Source organism: Dasypus novemcinctus, chromosome 5 (genome assembly GCF_030445035.2).
Source record: "Dasypus novemcinctus isolate mDasNov1 chromosome 5, mDasNov1.1.hap2, whole genome shotgun sequence".
NCBI classification, from domain to species: domain Eukaryota; kingdom Metazoa; phylum Chordata; class Mammalia; order Cingulata; family Dasypodidae; genus Dasypus; species Dasypus novemcinctus.
The window spans coordinates 100,291,366-100,317,858 of NC_080677.1; the positions used below are offsets into that span (position 1 = coordinate 100,291,366).

Genomic DNA, 26,493 nt, shown 5'->3' on the forward strand with positions numbered 1-26,493 from the left:
GAGGCAGGACTACTTTATAAGCTACACCTCCTTATTAGCCACATTAGGGAGTTGGGAGTTTGTTCCTCTAGTACCAGCAATTTGTTGAGATGTTTAAAGTAGGGGCATAGCAGGATCAGATCTGAGCTCTGGTAAGGAAAAATCTGTCTCTCCAACATGAACAGGTTAAAGGGGCACATGACAGTCGTTTTGTAAAAAAGAACAAAAGATTCAGGGTTACCTTCCTAAAAATTATCTTTCCAAGTAGATAAAAGAAAACAACAAGATCATTCTAAAACATATTACAAAAGTAGGCAAGTTTTTCTTGAAGGAAATCTGTTATGAAGGAGTTTCTATGGCATGTCAAAAAACTAATACTTTATTTTCATTGAAGAATCTATAATTCAAAAAGAAACAAGTTACTCTTCATTGAATCTAAAGCCAAATGATTTACATAAAAAATTAATACAATTATGAAGGAAAAAAATATATAAGTATATATATAGTATAAGTATACTCCAAGTAACTGGAATCAGTTGCTACAAGATTCTAAAAGCAAAAAGGATGTATATGAACATAATAACTATAACAACAAATCAAATACACTAAATGTATATGGAATATCTTCTGGTCTTCACTTAAATTATGGTAAATATTTTCTTACATAAAAATAATTTTAAAAAGCTTATTTGCATCTGAAAGAGTCAGTTTCCCTCCCAGCTCTACCAAGAAATAAACATTAAATATCTTGAAACAAAGAGTGATAGCCACCCTTCAAACTTCACCCAAAACATTATTTAACATCTTTAAATATTTATAACTTCAAATTAACAGCTGTTATTTAAGTGTTGTGATCATGTGTTCCATGCCTGAGTTCTGCAAGTGTTTGTAGGAGACTCTTTTCTATGAGTTCCTAAAATATTAATACCTTAATTGTATTTGTCTGAAAAAAATGTAGACAAAGAACAATGGAGCATTGCTATACTAAACTGTTTTTTAATAGGCTTCTCTTAATAAGGCTAACTTTTCAGACTGCAAGGTTACTAACTTCCAGGACTACTGATATCATTTCGTGAAACTAGAAAAGCATACTTCCAAAATTGTTATTTTAAAGAAGGAAAAGCTAATGCAATAGAAAACAAAAAATTTAATTGTTTGTTTATTGTTTTATGTAATGCTAGAAAGACTTGAAGGAGGTAAATCTTTTTGTTTTTTGTTTAAATACATATAGGTAAGAATCTCTGTTTAAAGTGTCAGGTTTTTTTTTTCCTTGTGATTTTTGACTTTTCACTATTTCCTACCTTTGTTAACTTATTTAACTGGAAGTTTACATAATTTAATTCTTTATGAAAATTTTCTTAAAGGTAGATGTAGACTTTTTAATTGTGATACCTGTAGATTCACATGCAGTTGTAAGAAATACTACACAGAGATCTATTGTACACTTTTTCCAGTTTCTCCAAATTATAATTTGTAAAACTATAGTAAGTAGTACTTCCAGGATACTGACTTTGATATAATAACCAGTCTTACTCAGGTTGCCTCAGCTTTGCTTGTACTCATTTGTGTGTCTGTGTATGTATTAAGTTCTGTACAATTTGTCGACCAAGTACGCTTGTGTATCCACCACAGTCAAGACACTGAACAGTTCCAGCACTATGAGGATCTCTCTTACTGCCCTTTTCTTTCTACACCCACCTCCCCTGACCACTCACTCCCCAGTTGGTTAATTTTAACAATGCATCTTACTTTATACAATGTTTAAAAAGAAACTGTAGTAAAGCAAATTGGACTCCTTTAATTTCCATTATGAAACTGGAGATGTGCTCCCGTGAGAGTACTAGTAAACAAGGAGAGCGTCAGGACTGGGGCCTTGGACCTCTTCCCAATTTAGATGCCTACTGCCTGGGTGCTCTCCTCCAAGCATGTGGCTGTAAACACCATCTTCTTACTGACAAATCCCAAGTGTATATCCATAGCTCCAATCTCCCACCACGGTTCCAGGCTTACATTTCTAAATGCCTAACTACATTTCTACTTGCATGAAGAAAAGGTACGTCACACTTAAGCCCAAAACAGACTGTTGATTTCCAGCTCCCTACCTCAATTCACTCTTTCCATGAGTAATCCCATTTCATAAAAATGCACCCCTAATCAGTCAATTACCCAAGCCTAGGTGTCATCTTTGACCTCTCTGTTTCCATCACAGCCGAAATCCAACCCACTTAAGATTCATGCAGAATCTGCATGGATTATGTAGTTGAGGCCTGAGCACACCAGAATCCAAGGACTGCGTCTTTGAAAGGATTCTACCTTTCCATGGTAGAATGTTTCTATACACACTTCAACTGCATTTCATTTTACCAATACAGTTCAATTACTTTTATCATGAAATTATGCTCTTTCTTTTCTGAACCCTCCATATTACTTACCCAGTTTTGCAGAAAGAAAATGAAAAGCCTGAATGGGCAGATTAAAGATATGGGACATTAGACATTAAAATGACTCTAGTACTGGATTTGGCTATGAGAGAAAGAAAACAGGGATGTGTCAACTCTGGTGTTTGTGGAAGAGACCAGAGGCCAGGCAAGCCCCTCAGTCCATTAGGACAACTTCTTCTTCTAGTTTCCTGTTTACTTTTAAATCTTGGTTTCAACATTTCAGGTGAAAATATATTACATACTTCACAGACGTCCTTTGCTGGCACAGACTATTTTACAAATCATTTAAAGAGGATTATTCAGGAAGCAGACTTGGCCCAATGGATAGGGCATCCGCCTACCACATGGGAGGTCCGCGGTTCAAACCTCGGGCCTCCTTGACCCGTGTGCAGCTGGCCCATGCACAGTGCTGATGTGCTCAAGGAGTGCCGTGCCACACAGGGGTGTCCCCTGTGTAGGGGAGCCTCATGCACAAGGAGCACGCCCCCTAAGGAGAGTCGCCCAGCGTGAAAGAAAGTGCAGCCTGCCCAAGAATGGCACTGCACACACGGAGAGCTGACACAGCAAGACAATGCAACAAAAAGAAACACAGATTCCTGGTGCCACTGATAAGGATAGAAGCGGTCACAGAAGAACACACAGCAAATGGACAAAGAGAGCAGACAACTGGGGGGGGGGGGATTTTTTTTTAAAATGGAAAAAAAATAAAGAGGATTATTCAACCCTGACCATAACATATGACCAAATGTATCTTTATTCTCTGGGATGCCTCTATCTTCTATTACTTAGAGTGTTTACCACTTTAATTATTAAAATATTTCACTGTCATGACAAATAGTTAGTACAGAAAATACTTTTTACCCCTCTTATTCATTGGACATGGATTACTATTTCGATGTCAGAATGTCCTAGCCTGGACTTTTTGGGAATCTGTGCACCTACTCAAGTTGTGGGCAAAATTTTATAGAGATGTACATCCCCTGCCCCTTGGGAACTGTTTGAATTTCATACTTTACCCAAGATTCTCAAAATTATTTCAAAGATAATTCAAATGAGGTAAAGAATCATGACTCTGGGAGAATTTCCTGCATTGAAGCTTCTGTTCTTTTGTCTAGGAAATGTTCTGTGGTTTTTGGAATGTACATCATAGAAAAAGGTCCTGCAGACCAACAAATCATCAACTTTATGCCTACAGAGATTAAATTCTTTGCAAAAGTAAACCAATATATTGACCCTTAACAATGTCAACTTGAATGGGCCATGATTTATTTACTAATTCCTACTTTTTTTTCTATACCTAGTGTATAACAAGCAGTGTTGTAGATTCTTTGATAGCTAGAAAGGTGATGGCTCCCCAGGAGTTCATACGTAATATAGCGGTAAAAGCAGTACGTAAAATAGAATATAATTGATGCACAAAAGGTAACGAACAAGAATTGTGGGGAATAAGAGATGCAAGAGCATTTTTCAGGGGTGATGGTATCAGGATGGATTTGTGAAAAGAGCAAAATTAAAAATGGACTTTAAGGAGAGAAACGCTGACCTGAGACAGTAATTTATCAGTCTTAATTTGCAAATCTCAAGCCCTAGCCTCCCCTTGTACTGTTCCTTTCTCATTCCAAGAAAGCAATTCTGGGAAAAAGGAATGTCTTGGAGACCAGCACATCTCCCTTTACAGAAGCTCTAGTGAGAATAAGGAAGCCTGTGCTGGTGGCCAAAAGTCTACTGTTAAGAAAATTTGAAATGAAGTATAAAAAGAACTTTACTAAGTTTTACCCAACAGCTCTATTTTATTCCTTGTAATATCACATCTTCAATGCTGGAAAAACTATAGCCTTTACATATTTGAATCCATTAAATTTGGTCATTTCTTTAGGAAAAAAAAAGAATTAAAAAGTGCTCTTCATAGCACTTTTTAGCATCATTGCCCCATCTGATTAATCTATTTTCTAAAGTCAGGATGCTTTCCTTATATTGTCAGTCACTAAAAATTTTAGGGGGATTAAAAACTATGCTTTCCCATAATGATGCCATTGTACATGTGTTAACCCTAATTAATTTCCGCTTCCCCCCACCCCCTGGCCTATGTCCTCACTCTAATTATGGAACGCTCTTCAAATAAAATTGCATTCTGTTGTTTTCTTCTAATATTTATCCTTATCCTTTATTATGAAAACCACAGGTAGACTGGGATTTACACTGTCAGCTGAGTTTGATGTTCCCTACCTTTAATTCATATATTGGCCTGTCTTATCTATACTAACTATAAAACTGGTAATTTATAGACAAAAATTACCAGAAATAATTGGCATAAACCTAACACTGATTCCAAAGTACACTCCAAACACCTTACTGTTTAGTATATACTTTTCTAGCAGCCCAGTGTCCAAGGTGTTGATGGTGTCAAATATGCATGGATTTTGCAACATGACCTCAAAACACTGATCAAAACCTTTATTATTAGCAAAGTATTTGATTTCATTAATAAACCTGTTAGTTCTCCATTATCACAATTTATTTAACATAAAGAGAGAGTCCTTACACATTGACTCTGATGGTTCCTTCTCTGACCTCTGTGCTGGGCCCACAAATACACATGGTTGGTCCTTGGCTCTTCTATACTTCAGTTTCTGCAGTCTCTCCATAGAATGCCACAAGTCAGCGCTTAGCTCTGGCTTCTCTCCTGAGATCCAGGTCTCCAATCTCCAGGTGGAGACAAGACCTTCCCTTTCAGGTATCCTTCAGTGACCTCAAACTGAAGCTGAACTGAATTGATCTTTTCCACCCACTTTTCAACATGGTTCCCTATTTCTACATATGATCCCTTCACCCTAGATCAGGCTGATAATCTCAGTCTTGTTTCTTCTGTCTCCTTTCTCTCCCATATCCAGTCATCAATTAAAGCCACTCCTTCCTTCCCAAACTCTCTGGCAACTGCAAACATTTCCATTGATTGTGTTTCCACTCTAAATTGAGACTTTATTACTGGATTATTACAGTAGCCTATTTAGGTTCCTTTTTTTAAATTATTACTATCTCTAAAATCTGTCTCTCCCCTTACACTAGCGTCATATTAATCACTTTTATCCTAACATTTTTTATCACGCCATCTCCCTGCTCGAAATGTCCCAGTGATTCCAAATGCCAGCCAGAATTAAGACAAATAATTCCTTTCCTATGCTTCTAGTATAGGTCTAATTACGTATTATACTTGGGAAAACAGAACATTCAAATCACTTTCTGTGTTCCCTGGTTGATAAGAAACTTTGGATGAGAAAGGGAGGAAGTGGGAGGGAGAGAGAGGGCAAACAAAAAGGAAAAGAAAGAAGAAAAAGAGGGATGGAGGAATGGATATGAAAGAATGAATAATAATAAATGAACATGAATGAGAATGCTGACCAAACACCTTAGCCTAGTATTCAGGTCCTCCCATATTTTGCATCAATCTATCTTTCTAAGCTCTTGAATAATTCCATTATCTATACAAACTGGCCTATCCATTGTTCACCAAACACGCTACATTTTCCCAATCATGTATTTTGCTTATGTTCTCTGGTCTGGGATAGTTTTCTTCCTTGCCTTCAATGCCCAGTTCAATCTCCTCATCTTCTGAACAGACTATTTAAACCAATTATTTAGCAACAAAGCAGATACTACCTGATGACATGTCTTTCATATTTGTCTTATTATTGCTTAAATTCTCAAATATTTATGACTTCTACCTCTAAAGTATGCCCTTTGATTGTTTACCCTACCCAAACGATAGGAGTAAAATAAATCCATCTCCAATGATGGGACTCAAACTAGGTCACAATTTTCAGGCAAACACAAAATTATAATTCCACTTGGATTTGAAAGGTTCTTGGACCTAACAACTTCCTCAAACTGACCCACACTCTGTGAAGCACCTTCCCCCTCCAAATTAAACCTGTCCTCCCTTTTTATTGATTATGGAGAATTAGCTAAAAACTAGAAGATAATTAATACTCTTTTTGTAATCTCATACCACAGAAAGAACATAAGGAAATGAAATTTTTCCCAAACGCACAAGAGTAGCAACACTTTGCCTGTAAGAGAGTACATATGAAAGAACTTGGTAGCATTCTATTTGCTAGATCCAAAGCTTTTAAAGAACTATCTTATAACTGATTTCTAAATTATATATAGAGAAATAACAGTTCTGTCATAAATTCTTGTAGAACAGTTCTGAGGATCTTAAAAATGCATTTCCCAAACCACACTTTCATTTGAATACTTTAAAGTAGAGAAAAGATGAATGAGTTAATTAGATATAAAATTACCCTCTGTGAACCAAACTAAACTATATTAAAAAATGGATCAAAATGTTCAAAAGCAAGAGTGCAAGGAATTTAACCTCAAAGACAAAAATCCATGGGACTTCAATAGCCTAGAGATATGCATATGAATAAGTACAAAATGATAGATATAACCAGGCACATTTTTACACATCATGAGATTTTATTATTTATTTTTAGCATTTCATCTTTTGGACAAAAGCAACAAGCTAATTATACTTATCTCAATAAAACACTTGAATCTATATTAATTAATAATGACATAATGCTAAGATTGATAAATTAGCCTTCAGTTTAAAATAACACAGACAATATCAGTGATATCGCAGGATTTTTCCAGAACAAATTAGAACCCTAGTCTCAGCATAACTAATTAGAGCCTAATTTAATACAGCATTTTAAAATGTCATAAACTGTTCTATTTTTTTTTTTAATACCTCGAACTTCAGAGCATCCTATGGATCAGTGTTATCATTATTCCATTTTGGTGATGAAAAATCTGATGCACAGAGAGGTTTAAGTAACTTTCCCAAATCATGGAGTGAACAGGTGGTAGGTCCAGGGTCTGCAGTCTGACATGTGAGACATCTCACATTCTAATGCCTCCCACTCTACTTTTATTCTTTCAATCATTCAGCATTATATGAGTACCTACAGTAGGGGACACAAATATACTGTACACTTAAAGGTACAAAGATGAATTTGGTATTTTTCCTCTGATCAAGCTGCTAAAATCCTGTGGAATAAAGGGGCAAATATAAATATAAATAACACAAAGTAGAATATGACAGGCTTTGGGGTTATGTTGAGGAACTGTAAATTCCTCATGGATTTTTAATTCCCAAATCTAGCAAAAATGAGTAGGGGCAGGACTAGGGAAGGTTTTGTGGAGGAGTCTAGGAGAATAGAGAACAGGAATTCTAAGTGAGGAGAATAATATGAGAGAAAATTAAAACCACAAGAAAACAAAGAGAAGGAATGAGAAACATAGTGACTCAATTTACCTGGAATATAGGGTGTGTAAAGAACTGTTACATGAGAAAGAACATAAAGGGGGGGGAGATAGTGAACACCATAGCTGTCAAAAGTAAATGTATCCAAGAGGTATGGACTTCATTCTGCTGACAAATAGGAACTATTGTTTTTGTTTTTTGTTTTCTATCCAACGTAAGGTCATGATGAGATTAGGATGGTGCTTTAATAATACTACTGTGACAACAACAACAAAAAATGAGGATTGAAAAGGGGAAGATGGTAACAGGCTACTGCTCTGTTTTCTGTGTGAGGTAATGAAGTTCCCTGAGCTATGAGGACGACTGTGGAAATAAAGATGAAAGCACATAAGGCAATACTATGGTAGAAACAGCAGTACCAGGTAATTATTTGGGTTGTGAAGACAATAAAAAAGGAATGGCTAAATGATTCAGAAGGCTGAACATGACATTAATATAAGAGAAACCAGGTTTTAGGGTGAGAGGAGCATGACACTTAGAACTTACTGAGTTTGAGGAGTTTTAGGCTCATCAATTTGAAAGTTTACCATGGGCTGTCATGATACAGAATGGAAAGTGAAACAGACCAACCTGAAAAGGGGCAGCAGTGATATTCAAAATAAGCATAGTTTGCCTTTTCATTACCACAGTGTTTTTTCCGGTGGATCTAAATCAATGCCAACAACATTCTCAATATATCTCATTTCTCAGCCTAAACAGTGTAGTCAAACAACCTATATTTTCCAAATCTTATTGCTCTTGGTACCATACATAAGTTCACCATACATAGTGACTCATCACTGAAGACCTGTCTTTAGTCACTAAAGACTAGATGTGAGTCTTGTTCATCTGAAGATCTTTGTATCAGAATCATGAAAGCACTTCACAAATGAAAAATGAGTTTTAAATGTTTAAAAATAATAGCCATCTTTCCAACAGTTTGTAGCAAATAGCTAGAATTAATCACAGCCATCCATTACACAAGTAAGATTTTATTAACAAAATGATCAGTTTTGGCCCTGCTTTGCCTAAGTAATTACAGCAAAAGGAAGCATTTATTTTTTTCTAGTCTAATGCAAAGAGGATTTAGGATATTATAACCTTGATAATCACCTAAAAGCTTTACATATTACTGGGAACTCTTTGTGAATATACAACAATCCCTTTTCAAATTGTTGTTTTAAATTGTTTAAAGAAAGAACAAGGGGATGGGGAACTGTTCTACCAGAAGAAACAGGTGTTATGTTTTGTTTTGAGGGTCATATATTTCAAAAAGTTCCAAATAACAAACAATTAAGTACAAAGTCTGATGATGTGAGCCTGGCAAATAGTAAGTGTCCAATAAATATATATTTTTAATAAAATGATTCAATGCCCTATGCTGAAGTAATATCTTGACTATGTAATGCTCTTAGTTATTGAATCCCTGAAGCTTTTCCTTTGAACTCAATTTTCCTATATCCTGGTTTGTCTTAATCCACTCTAATCAAGGTTCCACTCCATGGAGTCTGCCCTTATCAAAGTCAACACTATCTTCTACATTGGCAAAGTCAAGAGTCACTATGATCTTCTTACCTGCCCTCTTGGTAGCATATGGCATAGACAACCATTCCTTCTTCCTTGAAACATTGTCTTCCCTTGATGCCCTGAGACAACACCCTGGTTTTTCTCCTGTCTTATTGGATATTTTCCCTTCCAGCAGCCTATAAATCCTAGTTTGTCCTTGTACTAGTCAGCCAAAGAGGTGCTGATGCAAAATACCAGAAACTGGTTGGTTTTTATAAAGGGTATTTATTTGGGGTAGGAGCTTACAGACACCAGGCCATAAAGCATAAGTTACTTCCCTCACCAAAGTCTATTTTCATGTGTTGGAGCAAGATAGCTGCTGATGGCTGTGAGGGTTCAGGCTTCCTGGGTTCTTCCCTTCCAGGGTTTTGCTTCTCTCTGGGTTCAAGGTTCCTTTATTCCCCGGGCTTGCTTCTTACTGGGCTCAGGGATCCTCTCTTCCTGGGGCTGGCTTCTCTTTCCTCTGTGAGCTTACTTCCTACAGCTCCAGCTTAAGGCTTCAGCATCATACTCCAACATCAAAAACCCTCAATTCTGTCCCTTGTCATGCTTTTTATCTGTGAGTCCTCACCCACTAAGGGGTGGGGACTTAACACCATAATGATATGGCCCAATCAAAGCCTTAATCATAACTTAATCATGCCCAGGTACAGACCAGATTACAACCATAATCCAATATCTATTTTTGGAATTCATAACTATATCAAACTGCTACAGTCCTGGACACATTTCTTCCTACTCCAAAATGATTTCATAATGTTCCATGGTTTAAAATACTAACTTTATCTATGTGATTCCCAAATCTTTATCTCTAGCCCTGATCTCTCATTGAATTCCAGATTTGGATATTCAACCAACAACTACCACATGGACATATAATACTTCAATTTCAGCATATTTAAAAGAGAATTCTTGACTATATTCCCTTCCCTTAAAAAGCTCTATGAACAAAGGAACTGCCAAGTTCTAAGAGCCTAGAACAGTGTCTGGCACAGAACAGATATTATGTTGAAAAAACACCCTAATCAGAGATGCTCCCTCATATCATGGCCAATATTATATACAAGCTCCATGAAGATAAACATTGACAAATTAAAGAGAACCATTCAAGAATACTTCCTTTCCTATAAATTCTTAGGGAGAAGAACAGGTTGATGACACTCATATTTTTAGAAAATGTCATGTCTTACACTAAAGACCCAAGGTCATCTATAGCTTTTGTTAGGATTACTGGAGTTTCACCTTGTCCTTTCGCAGGCAAGTTTAGTCTCTGACCCAGGCCAAAGTTTCTGAATGTGGGAGCCCAGTGAAATTCAGAAGTGTAGTAGAGGGCATGGAACTAAGGGGATGTGAAAATGGACTCCCAGCTAATGTCTTAGGATAATATTAAACCCAATAAAGCAGCCTAGGAGCTTATAGGCAAATAAGAAGTGAAAACAGGACTACAATCAAAAGATCTAGAGCAGAACAATGAAAAAATCCTAGGGAGATTCCGTGGGGCATTAACATGTAGGACCTGGCCCAAAGTTTTAATACTTCTGAGCCGTGCCCATAGGTGGAGTGAGGCAGGAAACGGCAGTCTGCAATCCATTCTTTAGATCACAGAGCAGGTTCTTTCCAGAAGTCCAATTTGATCCTGTCATTCTTTTGCTTAAAGCCCAACAGTGCTTCCTATCCCAAGATAAATCCCAACCTCTTTTGGCTAGCTATAAGGCCCTTAATATTTAGGTCCTTTCCTAATTTAGCCTCATCTCCTGCTATTTCAGCAATATACACAACACACCTCCTGAAAAGATTCCACACCATTTCACTCTTCTGTGCCTTTGTAAATGTCATTTCAATCTTATCTGTTATGTTTCTGTCCATCTTCCAAAACTGGGGATTATCACCTCCTTAAAACCTTCATTGAACTATCATGAAAGCTCCAATAGAGAATTGGGTTCTCCACACACTCAAATCACTTCTTTTTCCTAGGCACACAGCTAGATAATTTCTCAGCCTCCTCTGCAGACAGATGTGGCCTTGGAATTTGCATTATACAAGTGGAATATCAGAACAGGGATTCTTAACCCCGCCAGCGTTGGCATGACTTTGGGCCATATTTCCATAGACTGTTGGCTTAGTCTGAGCCCAGGCATCAAGAATGTTTTAAAGCTCCTATAGTAATTAATTCTATGTACAACCAGGGTTGAGGAGCACTAAGGAAATCCACACAACTAGACAAACTATCAAATTAAGATACTGCCACCTTTATGTTCACATATTACATTATTATACCTCCAGTAAAGATAGAGGTACAATGAAGAAATTCATGCAAATTATCGAAAATTGAATTAAGATTGCCATCCACATGCTTACATCACACCTTCTCCGTACTGCCAGTAAGGCACTGATTAACTATGCCGAAACATTCTGTTTACATATTTGTCTCCTGACCACATGCAAATGACGTGAGGAAAAAAACACAAATATTGTCATTTTTGTATTTCATTGCCTAGCATAGTAACTGACATTTCTAGTAGGTATAAGCAAACATCTATTGAATGAATAAAGTAAAAACACACAGATTAATTTTGATAGAATATTTTCACTAACAATGAAAAATTACTGAAGATGTAATTGCTTATCAGAGTTAGAATAGTGTCAGCATATAATCCCTTTTTATTCACTAATAATTAAGAGTAGGCCATGAAGTACATTAAGAAAATTACTTTTCTCCTACTTTTACTAGTACAAAATTGCCTGATTCTGTAAGTTTGTGTTCTCATATTTTAAAAAGATGAGAAAAGTTGGAAGAAAATTGATAACATTCTAATTTCCACAGGCTAGATCTGGGCAAAGAAGAAAAATCTAAAAATAAATATAAGGAACATCTGAGGGTCTCTCTTAGTAATCTGTTGAGATGGGGAAGAAAGTTAAAATGAATGTAGCAAAAGATTTTAGAAGAACTCTTAGTTAGAGATACTCTTATGTTGTTCTTCCACACATAGGCCAAAAGTAAAAACAAATTAATGACAGTCAAATGAAAGCGCACTGGTTGTAATTATTTTTTAGAATATATTAAAATTACAGTCACAATTATAACAAATAGAATTTTTATAGAGGAAATTGTTTAAGTGCTACTAAGCAGAGCGCAGATTCATTTAACTGAAGCCCAAACCGCCCCATTTATATTACTATACAGTTATTTAAAAAATGGCAATACATAAAAATATTATGGTCATTCTAATGATCAATTACATAATTAGATATTATAAATCTAATCATTCTTAAGATGTTAAGTTTCTTTCCTTGCCACATCTCAAAATACAAAAACTGCCATTTAATAAAATTTAAATTAAGATTTTCAAGTATCCTGGGATTTAAAATAATATATATGGAAAATATACCTCTGCCTAATTGTCATTTCCACAGAATTAATTTTTCTGCTTTGAAAATCATTGTTGTCAAATGTAACTTTCTCTGTAGAATGTATTTTTATTTCTGTCAAAGTAGACAAATTGCTTTATGTTACATAAAATCAATCACATGCCTCCGGATGAGTAAAAAAGAAGACAGTGGTAGAAGGCAGGTCATGACTTCCTTTAAGGAATTACATTTCTCTCCTTACTATTTTCCTTTAACATACTGAATAGATGTGTACAGAACAGTTAACGCTTTGCCTGGAAATCTTGGGCCTCCTAGACCTCTAGAAGGTTTTCCCTGGACTTCTGGGGAAATCTGACAGCAATCTTCACAGCATGAGGGGCAAGAAACACAGCAACTGAATATTATTTACTAACTTCTTTAAATCCCTAGACCTAAATACTTAACCTCCAAAATCGAAACTTCAAATCTGAACACTGCTTTTTAATTACTCGCAAATATTCCTGCTAGTCCCTTATAAACATGCAAAACATTCTATGGTATAATTTAACACAGTTCTTGTCTTCAGAATACAAAATGTTTGGGGCAGGGAATGTTAAGAGAACAAGTTTTCAGTTAACTTTCCTTTTGACTGATAGATCTAGATGAGTCACCTTCACTTAATGGAATGAGGTTATGAAAGATTAAAGAAGGTCTGCTTTTGATGGAAAAGATCAGCACCTAGATAGCTATAAAATTCAGATTAGCTTAATCTTCTCCAAATACAAATATTGTAATAAAAGAGGAGAATTACAGGAGTAGATACAGTAACTTGCACTTCACTATTCAGATTCTGTGGTCACATAGGACTGTATGTCTCTCGCTGACTAAAATTCTGTTACCTACCTCTGCTCATCTCTCTGCCCACCTAGAAAATACCTTTCCATTTTCTCATCTGGTGAACTACTTCAGAGACAGCTAAATTCACATAGTCTTCCCCAATACTGTGTTCTCCCCAACTTCAGAAGATAGAAGCAGGGACTAAACACAGTACTGTAGTATTTACCACACCCCTCATTTCTTTTCTTTTTAATAACAAAACTAGCCTCTTTACTAGATTGAATACTCTTTTAAACAAAGAACGAGGTCTCATGTTTCTCTGTCTTCCTATCATTTAACATAATATTTGGCACACATTATCTATATCCCCTGCATGATTATGGATGATGGTTTAACCAATTAATGTAAACATGCTCTATCACCTTTGCCCTGGTTCAAAATAAGCTTTAATAAACATATTTAATTTCTATTTTAGGAAAGGCAGCTGGTTTATTACTGATACCACTTAAATGATAGCATTTTCATAAAAACAAAAATTTGCTGAAGTTATTTTACTTAAGACTATAAAATGCATAGCTTTAACATCATCTAATTTTGTTCCCCTAAAACTATAGCTATATGTACTTGAAATCACTGTGTTTCTTTAAAATTATTCTGTAACTAGGCTTAACACTGATACTGTTCTTTCTTAACTTCTGTTTTTTTTTTCGGGGTGGGGAAGATGGTTTCTGAGCTGTATTAAAGACATAGATAAATTATCCTGCTATGGAAAGCATAAATGTTATCATTTTACAGATATAAATCTTCTACTAACCCACCCAAGGGCCAGCTATCACCTGTGATGAGAATGACAAAATGGCCTATTCAAATCTTTGAATTGAAGTAAACCCAAGTTTAAGGCCTGATTCTGCTACCTAGTAGCTTTGTTTCACAGGCAAATTATATTTTTACCTAAGTCTCTGTAATCACTTAAATAAAATTAATTCTATTTCACAGTTATGATCATGACTTTTTAAATATACTTTTTTATTTTATTTTTTAAAAGAAACTTAGGTTGCATAAATGTTATACAAAAAATATAGGGGATTCCCATACATCCCACTCCCTAGCCCTCCCACATTTTGCCACATCAACAACATCCTTCATTAGTATGGTACACCACCAATTGATGAACATATCTTGGAGCACTGCCACTAAGTGATTATAGTTGACATTGTAGTTTACACTCTCTCCCACACATTTTTGCAGGTTATTATAAAATACACAATGGCCTGTTATCTGTCATTGCAGTGTCACTCAGGAAAATTACCAAGTCCCAAAAATGCACCCAGATTACACCTATTTTTCCCTATCCTTCCCCTCAGAACCTCAGCCACTGCCTCCACATCCATGACAGAAGTTCATCCATTGCTAGGATCACAACAAGTCTATAGTAGAACAACTGCATGTCTACCATAGTTCATTGTCCATTCCCCAATCCTGAGGATTCTGTGATGGTGATGCCCCCTCTGCCTCTAATTGAGAGAGGCTTAGATCCCATGGGGCAGATACATGGGACTTTCTTGCTTACAGTTGCAGACTCTCTCTGTTCCTTGAGATGGTACTTGTCAGTCATCATCTCCTTATTAGTTGTCCTGGGTGAGTTCAATGAACTGGAGAGTGTCTGTTGAGATTCAGGGGCCAGGTGACACACTGACAGCCCAAGGATTTTAGTCTTTGGGACAGATAACTATCAACTCTAGCGCGAACTATAGGTTCAAATAGAGAGGCAGCAGAGCCGCGTGCAGGGAAAACAGAACTGAGTCCAACTCTATCACACTGGGGAGCATAAATTCTGAAGTAGGGCCCACTGACAGGTGGCCAAACTCCTGAGCTGTCTGCCCTGCCCATAGTGCCTGGATGTCTCCATTTTTTGAGGCAATATTTACTTTGGCAGTCAATGAGTTACTGCTGAGATGTAGATAAGCATAACCTCTGAAATGACCTCCCAGCTCACTTTGAAGTCTCTCAGCCATGAAACTCATTTGTCTTTCCCCTTTCCCCCTTTTCCTCAAGGTCTTTTCCCAGTTGCATTGCTAGTTAGTTCTTGGTAGTAATCCCTTGGTGCAAATGAGAGACTAATCCCCGGGAGCTGTCCCTTGCTGAGAGGAAGGTAATGCATTTACAGGCTGAGTTTGGCTTGGAGAGAGCCACATTTGAGCAACAAGGAGGCTCTCAGGAGGTAACACTTAGGCGCCCTATAATACATTGTTCTGCTTCAACTAAATTACAGCTAACAATTTAAGAATTTTGCGTTGTAATGCCGCTCATTTTAGACTCTACATTTTGACCTTCTATTTTTTTAATATAATTTGTTCCCTGTATGCGCACTTTAGACACGTTATTCTCAAATCAAAGTATCCAATGTACACTGGATAGTTTTAATAGCACAAAAGCGAATCTATTAATAGATTGGATCATCTCTATTTTTTACATTTTTAAAAAAAGATTCCTGGTAACATATGTTTTTTATGTTTTTTTTCTTTCAATCATCCCTGATTTCATATCTTAATTGTGATATATGCTATTCTACCTTCAAAATTAGTGTTTTATGAGTTTCCTCAATATCTTAATTTTGATAATTACTAAGTTATTAGCTTTGACTAGGAGTAATATGAACATCTATTCTTCTTCAGAAGATCTCAAGCCCCCAGGGACTGCTTAGCTGCTGCCATTGTGCACATCTCTAGGACAGTATTCTATCCTGAATTCCTGAAACTGAAGCAAGCAACATGTCTTTGAGATTGCCTATAGGAACACTGATGGCAAAAACAAGGGACCAGACGTGGACAAACAAATACAGAAGAGGCCATGTTATAGATAGCTGAGTTAGAAAGACCTTCTTGAAAGGCAGGAAATTACATTGATAACTACCTGGAGTCAGATTCCAGCAGATCAAGTAGTTTTAGATGTTCTCTCTGCTTCCCTGAGCCCTGCTCAAATATTCTTCTTCTCATATTACTCTTTTTCTAAAAAGGACAGGTGATTTTCTGTGATATCACCTTTTTTTTTAAACTCTATTGGAAGAAAACAAAAGAACAAACTAAGATACATATACACTTCAGAAAACACACAAAAAAAGAATCTCAGCTGTTTTCTTAATGATCTTTTTTCATAAGGCTATAAAATGCTTGTTATTTCAAAAGCAATCTCTTCCCGTATTCATAGAAGTATTTTCTTTTTTTAAAATTTACTTTTGTTTTTAAATCAATTGAAATATAATAATAATTCTTAAGTCTTTCTTTCAAATTCCAGAAATGAACTAAAGAAATTCCAGTTTCAGCTAAGACATGTAAACAAGAAAAAATTGATAACTGAAACTCAATGACTTTTTTGAGTGTTCATCAGATAACTGAGCTTGAAGAACAAACTGCTAACCCAGAATCTGAAGAGAAACAAATAGAGAGAGATATAGTACTCAGAGCAGAAGCTGCCAGATGCCAAAGATTGTAGTACCACTTGCCAATCTAGTAATTTTAACAAATTGCTGGAGACTGAGTGCAGAAAGTGAGACCTGGGACCTCAATTCTAATGGGCCCGCACATTTCCCTGGGCTTTCTTTCCAGTAACTCCAAAAAGTTCTCATGGTGATAATCCAAGAAAGATCCTCTGTGGCCCTGGCCAGAAAAGTAGAAATAAAGGCATTATGCAACCTCCAAGAATCTTCTCACTAACAAAGGAGCTTTGCTAGAGGGCAATAATGAAATCTTATCCCAGTTGGAGGAGAAAATTCTGCCTCACTGCAGCCCACTGAAGCTTTCCTGTCTCACCCATGAGGGTAAAAAAGAAAAACAAAAGAAAAACAAAAAAGAGTCAACAGGAACCAGAACTTCAAAGAAAAATTGGGAATGGGGAATACAGCGAGGACAGGGAACAAGGGACATGGGGAATAAAAGGCTATATTCTTTGAGGAGGGACAGAAACACTTATGAAGGCTATGGCCCAAGTTATAGGCTTACTAAAAGACATAGGCTTGGGAAGTGGATTTGGCTCAACTGATAGAGCATCTGCCTACCATATGGGAGGTGCAGGGTTCAAACCCAGGCCTCTGACCTGTGTGGTGAGCTGGCCCATGTGCAGTGCTGATGCGTGCAAGGAGTGTCATGCTATGCAGGGGTGTCCCCCATGTAGGGGAGCCCCGTGTACAAGGAGTCTGCCCCACAAGGAACCACCCCACGTGAAAAAAGCACAGCCTGCCCAGGAGTGGCGCCACACACACGGGGAGCTGACCCAGCAAGATGACCCAAAAAAAAGAGATGCAGATTTCTGGTGCTGCTGACAAGAACGCAAGTGGACACGGAAGCCCACACAGCAAATGGACATAGAGAGCAGACAATGGGGCGGGGGGTGAGGGGAAGAGAAATAAATTAAAAAAAAAAAAAAAAAGACATAGGCTCACTAAAAGTCTTACTCAGATTATAGAATGCCCCCTCTCTAGGACAATTTACCATAATACCAACATGGCTCCAGAATAATAATAGATTACGACTGAAAGAGGTGAGAGACATAGAATTTCTCTGAACAGCAGGGTTCCTAAGGAAGCCCAAAGTCAAGAGGGTGGACAAAACAAGGACACAATAGGAATCTGAAGCCTCTGAAACCTACAGTTACAACAGAAATTAATCAAAGCCCAATCCCAGCCAGATTAACAAAATCCTCACACTAAAGGCCTATATACCTCACTTCTATTACTTGATACATATCCAGCTTTTAAAATTTACAAGTTGTGACCAAATGCAAAAAGAAACCAAATAAACAAAAGCCATTCTGAAGGATAAAGCAAACATCAAACCTAGACTCAGATATGATACAGATGTTGGAATTATAAAACAAGGAATATAAAATAACTATTATTATGATAAGAGCTCTAAAGGAAACATTAGACATCATGCAAGAACAGATGTATAGTGCAAGCAGAAATAATGAAACTCAGAATCAAAAGTTAATTCTAGAAATCATAAGCACTAACAGAAATGACAAATGCCTTTAGTAGCTCATCAGCAGACTTTTTCAGACAAATAAAGAGAGAAAGCATTCATCACCAGCAGACCTGTCCTCTAAGAAATGTTAAAAGAATTTCCTCAGGTAAAGTGAAAAAGATACAGGTCAGAAACTAGATCTTCATAAAGTAAGAGAAGAGCATAAGAGAAGAAATAATTGAACATAAAATATAATCCTAATTTTTCTTATTCTTATTTGATCTAAATAACTGTTTAGAGCAGGGGTTCTTAACCTTTTTTGCTCCATGGACCTCTTTGCCAGTCAGGTGAAAACCACAGACCCTTTACTAAGCCCACACTATACTGTGCATTATTTAATAAATAATGTGTATTACTTAATAATGTGTATTATTTAATAAATAATACACAGTACAGTGTATTATATATACTATATATGCACCAACACATCCCCACAAGAATGTTTTTTTTAATTTCAATTCAAGCTCACAGACCCCTTGTTAAGAATCCCTGGTTTAGAGCAATAATGGGAATTGCATTAGGTGAGTATAGCATATTATAAGTGAAGTGAATAACAACAATGTCACAAAGGATGGGAAAGAGGAATTAGGAACAAATACTCTGTTACACAGTACCTGCTTTATATATATAACAGTAGAGTGTTTCTTGTGGGTAGATTTAGATTATTTTAAACTGTATGATGTAAACTTAAGGCAATAAGTTTAAAAAAGAAAAAGTATAAATGATATCTCAAAAGAAGGTATAAGGGAAGCAGACTTGGCCCAGTGGTTAGGGCATGGGCCTAAAACCCCGGGCCTCCTTGACCCGTGTGCAGCTGGCCCATGCGCAGTGCTGATGCGCGCAAGGAGTGCCCTGCCATGCAGGGGTGTCCCCCACATAGGGGAGCCCCACGTGCAAGGAGTGCGCCCCGTAAGGAGAGCCACCCAGCACAAAAGAAAGTGCAGCCTGCCTAAGAACGGTGCAGCCCACACGGAGAATTGACACAACAAGATGACGCAACAAAAAGAAACACAGATTCCCGTGCTGCTGACAAAAACAGAAGTGGACAAAGAAGACGACGCAGCAAATGGACACAGAGAACAGGCACCTGGGGTGGGGGGTGGGGAGGGGAGAGAAATAAACAAATAAATCTTTAAAAACAAAAAACAAAAACAACAAAAAAAAGAGGGTATAAAATGGAATCTAATAAAACACTTACCTAAAACTAGAGAAAGCAGAAAAAGGGTGGGGGTATGGAGAAACAAAGAACAAATATAAGCAACAGACAACAGTTACAAATATTTTAGAATTGAATCCACTATTTCAATAATCACTTCAAATATGAATGACTGAAACACACTCATTAAAAGCCAAAGTTTGTCAAATGAAGTTTTAAAAAAAGATCCAATTTATGCTAAGAGAAACCCACTTTAAATATAAAGACTCAGGTTAAAAGTAAAAGGATGGAGAAAGATATACCATGCCAACACTAATTAAAAGAAAGCTTATACTAATTGAAAGGTTATACTAATTTAAAACAAAGGTGATTATTGAGTATAGAGACAGATATTACATAATGATAAAGGGGTAATTTCTATAAAACATAACAGTCCTAAATCTGTATGCACCTAAAAGCAGAACATCAAAATAAACAAGGCAAAACCTGATAGAAATGAAAGGAAAAATAGACAAATGCATTATTAGAGTTGGAGATTTGAATGAGAATGAGAAGTATATTCCAAGTCAGAGATGACAGACATCAGGGGATCCCCATCATGGTGGTAGGAGTGATCTTAAAACCTAGGCAAGTGATACATTTAAAACCATTTTGAGTTAATAAACGTAAGTCCATAGGTACACAGAAATAAATTTTACAATTCTGTACCAACCCCAATGAATATTCAGTTACTAATTTACAGACCTATCTACTAAACTAGTCTTTGGCATATGGAGACGAGACACTAATTTTCGGAGTTTGGTATTCCCAACCCCTTGTGAGGTTTTTTACTTGAAAGAAGCACTCAGTAATTACATACTAAATGTCTAAATCTGAACTGTGCTACTAATTTTATGTTCATCAATTTTTAATTGTGTGAATAGAAACTATTTGGTACACAAATTAGTACTGCAAAGTGAATGATTTGGATAGAGCATAGAAATTAAGAGACGTATATTTGTGGAAAAATAAAAAATAAATGTATATATATTTTAGAAATGTAACTGTTAATGAACACATAATTTTAAAATGCCAGAACTTTGTTAATTTAAATTGTATATGATGGCATGGGTAATAATTTATCCCTCCAAAGTAAGTAAGCAAAATGTAGATACAGAAGGAATACATTACTAAACAAATCATAGGGTCTAAAGATGAAAGATAAGGAACATGAGATTTTATTCAATTTCTCGTATGCCTGACTAGAATAACTGAAGAGAAAATATCTTATTCACTCTGTCCTCTTTAAATTACATAGTTTAATAGTAATCTTCAGTTCCTTTCTATCTGCTAGAATAGAGAACAAAATTTAAATTTCATTTTATTTCTATAAAACTTGGAAGATCAGTATCACATCTTCATGAAAAATTATTTTCTACTGAGGAATACTTTTTGATTATAAATTGTCAAGGTTTTTCAAATAACAGGGATTTTCATTTTATTACTCAGGGCATATCCCACATAGACCCAAGAGGCACAAATCTGATGTCATAAAATAAGGCTTATGGGAACAATTATTAACTGATTAAAAAGCACTGATATTACTCTCCCCCTATTAATTCTTTTCAAACATTACTATTTCATTAAAATTCAATTTCACTCAATATTTCAAGCAAAGTAGTTACAGAAAGTAAAGTACATGTTCATAGACTGGGCAACACTTGATGTTTGTACTGTGAGTCAGGCAGGGAAATGAGAAAACTCATAGATCACTTACTTGACATGCATTATAAAGCAGCTGGTGTTCTAGTTTTTTAATCCCCAGAATCTGCTGAAACATTTCGTAGAGTTGTTCCTTGCTTAGAATAAGTTCAGACACAGCACTAAGGGCCATTCTATTGGGCTGTTTGCACAAGTCCTCTTCACCCCTGTAAATGGCATCATATTTGGCTATCCACGAGCTCAGCACTGTCTCTTTGCTCAAGCCATCAATTTCTGGCAAGCTCCGCACACGTTTTTCTATGTTTTTCTTAAACACCTCTCTGAAGTCATTAGCAGAACATCCTCCACTCTGAACCATTCTGGCTACTCGGTCACTCTTCAGAAAAACCTGAAGGGAAAAAAAAAGTCATTTGTAATTAAGAATCAGCATCAACACCACTTGCTTTCAGTATTTTAACCAGAGTTAATGTCACAAAATATTCTATAATTATTCAATTTGTTTTATAATACATGGTAGTCAGTGACATAATGGAGGGTCCAAACCACCTCTAACATGTAGAAATGAGAGACAGTGAGGTGTTGAGGGACGTGTAAGATGATCCCACCTTGACCAACATGCCTGCCACCAGAGGATCTTGGGCATTTCTGTAATTGAATCACTGAAGAGCTGGTTAAGAAGGTGATAGGAGATGTGAATCCAACTTCCCTCCCTATAATTTAGAGTTCTGGCTAGTCCTCCTGTGGGCACAGTGTCCCCCACTGTTTGAGTGAGGATTTGAAGGCCAATAGTGTGGTCAGTCTAGTATCCAAGTCAATGTCCATCATGTACGACCATTAATCAAAATTGCTCCAGTGCTGGGGAATCAGGGTACACCTGTCCCCATTCCTGATTTCTTCCTTCTTCCCTGCCCCTGCCACCTCCCACACACTTCCTATAGGTGGGAAGAATGAATACTCGAAAGGCAAAGTTTGTACAATACTTCTAACTGCGCATTTATATCCTATCAGAAGTGAAATATAAACAATGATGACCATAGAGAGAAATGCTTGTGAAACAGGTAGCAAGAGATGGGTATAATCAGTAATAAGGTCTTATGTTTCAAGAGACTTTCAGGCTTGCCCTTAAATCTCCCCTTTCTTCTAAATTATGGATTCCAAATATCAGTCAAGACTTAGTAAACATCTATCACCAATATTCCTAAATCCTTCAGCAAATCTTATGAGACATCCTGCTTTCTTCTTCTTATAATGACAAAAGATTTTTTTTCAGAAAAGGCTACAGGACAGTTTAATGCAGCCTCCCTATTAGCTTATGTATCATATTAAACCTATGGAACAACAAAAAAAAATCATGTAAATGTTTTCCCTAAGAGCTAACTAAAAATACTGAGGTACTGACAAGTTAAGGTAACACTTTTTAGAAGGGTCAAGTGTGTTTTGTGTGTGAATATACACACATTCCATACAGTCAAAGAAAGTGACTTATCCCCCACATTAGCACAGTGACCTACCAGACCTGAATGCTTTTCTCCATCATTTTATTTCTCCCCTTTTAGGATCACTCACACAACACATTCTCCTTGTGTCCTATTTATGCTCAACAGCCAGAAGATTCCCAACACTCAAATATTTTGGTTGAGTGAGTATTGTAATGAGCCAGGGCTCAGTAAATTGTAATTAAGCAAATATGTGTAACATGTATACACAACACCTCTCTCTCTTTTTACCAGTTTTGCCTCAATTACTGTCTTTTTTTTTTTATGTTTCTAAGCCAAAATTAATTCTTAGGTGACAGGCACAAGAATAATACTCATGATATATATCTAGATCAAGGAAAATGAAATTAAGATATTTAACAATATATTCTGTTGAAGAATGTCATTAACTGCTTCAGAACTCATACAGGTGACTATCTCCCTTCTCATCCTCATCTAATTACAATATCTTGGACACTGGCATCCAAGATCAAAAAATTTTTATATTCATGTGTTTTTTCTGGGATAGCTGCATCTTTTTATGTGGGAATACATTATATGGTAATTGAGTAGGCAATGGTTGAGCTATTGCCTCCAACTGCAAGACCAATTTTCAATTGTCCTGCTTTGCCAACTGGCATAATGTTAGGCAATGTCAGTAGAAGATGCTAGAGAGACACGTGCTCTGGTACTTTCTTAACTGGAGGTGAATCACACCAACAGTCCCTGTGCAGCTTCTCTTTGAATCCCTGAGGGTAGCTTCCCAGCTCAGCATCTGCACTGGCAGATTCCCAGGAAGTTCCGCAGCATGGCATCTCTGTGTGACCAGCTTTACCTCAGCACTCAAATGGCACATTCCTTTTGAGTACCATTGGTGCAACACTTGAGTGAACTTCCCTGCCATCCATTAAGGTACTGCTACACAACACACACATAGCTGCATCCTCTCCAATGAGGTCTGGATCCCCACTCTGAGGTGGGTGGGACCCTATTCCAGGTTGTTCCTTCCTTGTGTGTTTTGCTTATGCAGCTCCCTATATTTGCTACTCGTATACTTTTTTGAGTTTCCTTTACCCTTAGTAGCCAACAATTGGGTGGTTTCTGTCTCCTGTTTGAACCCAGACTGATACAGAAATACTGAAACAATACTGCTTTATATAACACCATTTCCATGGGAAAATACTGGAAGTTGAAACAACTTTTAGAAATTTGATAACTCTGCATAAAGCTGGAATGGCAAGATATTTTTAAATTATAAATAAGAATAATTTCAGAAAACTTTTAATTACTTAATTTTAATACTCTAAATTGGCAGGCCTTCTGATTTTCAACTTCTTCCGCCTAATAGTCAGTGCTAAATTCCACCAATTAACCAAACCACAATTCTGAGGAAAAGTCACTAATGAATTTTTGTCTCTGGACTCTTAAATTCCCCTAGGAGACCATATGTAAAGTCATACAAACTCGGTTCAATCATATGTAATTTAATTGACATTAATAAGTGGTAACAATAATGCCAGGCATTCTAAGTGTTGGGGACATACAGATGAATGAGTCAAAGATAATACCCTTAAATAGCCCAAGTCTACAGAACAAACAAGAAAATATCATAGAAAAAGAGCAATAGCAAAATCCCACAAAAGGAGGAGGAAAAGAAAAGGAGAGCTGATAAAAGCTGAGGTGGAAGGGATAGGGAGGGGGAAAGCTTGGTTCAGAGACAAGAGAACTGTGTTTTAAATGACCTATGGTTGGATAAGGACAAAAGGGAAAATGAAAGACATTCAGAAAGGGAAAAGATTATGGACAGAAAGAATGGGCGTACGGAACTTGACCTTTTGAGGAATAGTAAGAATTTTCATATTTCAGGAACATTAAATATAAGATAAAGGGTAGCAAAAATTGTGGAAGGCAGACCAACAAAGAGCAGGGGAAGGCTATGAGCTCTATGCAATGAGGGGAAGTCACTGAGGGCAGGGTAAGCTAGGTATTAAGAAGATAAGAAGTGTCATTTAGACAAATGATTCTGGTAGCTGCATGCTGGATGACAAGGGAGGGGAGCAGAGACCAGGATACCAGTTATCAGATAAGGAAGAAAGAACTGATGAAAAATGCTAAGGGCCTGAACTAGGTCAATGTTCACTGGGGCCAAAGAGAAAGGCAGAGTCAAGAGAGCACTGGGAGAAAAAATTAACCTATTTTGGTGCTTTAAACAATGTGGCAACTAAGGCAAGGAAAAAAGACAATTCCTGGGTCTTCAATTGGGTACCCAAGCACAACTAACCAAAATAAAGAACAGGTGGAAGAACACATCTGTGTTTCTATGTCAGTTTTTGTATATGATGGTGAGTGCTGAGAAGGGCATGGATGGTTATCATAAATCTGGCACCATGCATATGTAATGGCCCCAATATACATGGTTTGGTGACCTGCTGCAGTTGCAATCTACGTTCTGGGTGGACATAGATTGGAAAGGGCTGACTGGAGGACTTATCCAGGAAAAGAGATAAACGTAAAAGAAGGACTACAGGGCAAGGGGTAAGAGAAGAAAGAGTATAGGATCAACTCTAGGATCCAGCTGGGCTTAGAAAGAACTGAGGTCATGCAAGTGTTTGGCCTTGGAAAAGGATGGAAAGATCATGGGTTTTGAATGAAATTAAAGAGCAGGTACAGGAAGTGGGTGTAGCTCAGTGGATGAGCGCTGGGCTTCCCATGTATGAGGTCCCAGGTTCAATCCCTGGTACCTGCTAAAAACAAACAAACAAGCAAGCAAAACAACAACAACAAAAACAGGTACAGAGTGAACAATGGAATAAGAGAATTGAAAGGATAAAATACAATGGTTGCAAAGTAGAATGATGTACTTTGGAATTTTAAGTGTAGTATTCCCTGCTGAGGATAAGAATGTGGTTACAGGAATGGTTGCTAAAGTGAAAATCAAGACCTACTCCTGTCATAATTCCTGATGATTTAAATCAGTGGTTCTCAATCAGAGGCAATTTTGCCCACTCCATCCCCCAATGGGACATGTGGCAATGTTTGGTAACATTTTTTGGTAGTCATAACTGTGGGTGTGTGTGAGTGCGTGGGCTACTGGCATCTAGTGGTTGGAAGCCAAGGATACTGGTAAACATCCTTCAATGCACTGGACAGTCCCCTACCATAAAGAATTATCTAGCACAAAACATTAATAGTGTCAAGGTTATAAAACCCTGATTTAACACTGGCTTCTCAGTTCCTCAAATTCCACACAATCAACAAGCTTGTCCTCTAGTCCACCTCAGCCTCCCACTCTAATAGTTGTACCTTAGAGCCTATCATTACCCATAACCATACCCCTCTATAATTTTGAATTCCAAGGTTTCTACTCTCATGTGACTATCTCAACTCTTCAGCTTGTATCCCCAACTCCAACAATTTTACAACCTTACCTGGAACTCCAAACTGTTGACCTTATAGTCTTTCACTCACCATTTTTATATACCCACTTTCCTCTTACATTAGATTCTGCAGATTACCATCACAATCATCTTTCATATGCACTCTTCAGAGGCCTATCCAGCTGAATCTTCCTCAATCACTGACTTGGCCAGTCAGATTCTGTGTTATATGCGATCATAGCAGCTTTTACCTTTAGAGTACTGACCACTTTGTTACTAATAATTGC

The 26,493-nt window shown here is 37.0% G+C and overlaps 1 protein-coding gene across 13 annotated transcripts in view; it reads right to left on the reverse strand.

Moving 5' to 3' along the window:
- The window catches only part of CADPS2 (calcium dependent secretion activator 2), a 613,932-nt gene that overhangs the window by 381,012 nt on the left and 206,427 nt on the right, over window positions 1-26,493 (reverse strand). For all 13 annotated transcript variants that reach the window (XR_011648842.1, XR_009185867.2, XM_058297292.2 and 10 more), the window contains exon 3: window positions 21,410-21,742. Coding sequence is in view for 11 of the 13 variants with exons in the window: in XM_058297292.2 (XP_058153275.1) it covers window positions 21,410-21,742 (333 nt within the window). In the remaining 2 variants the exon portion in view is untranslated. The remainder of the gene's footprint in view (window positions 1-21,409; window positions 21,743-26,493) is intronic.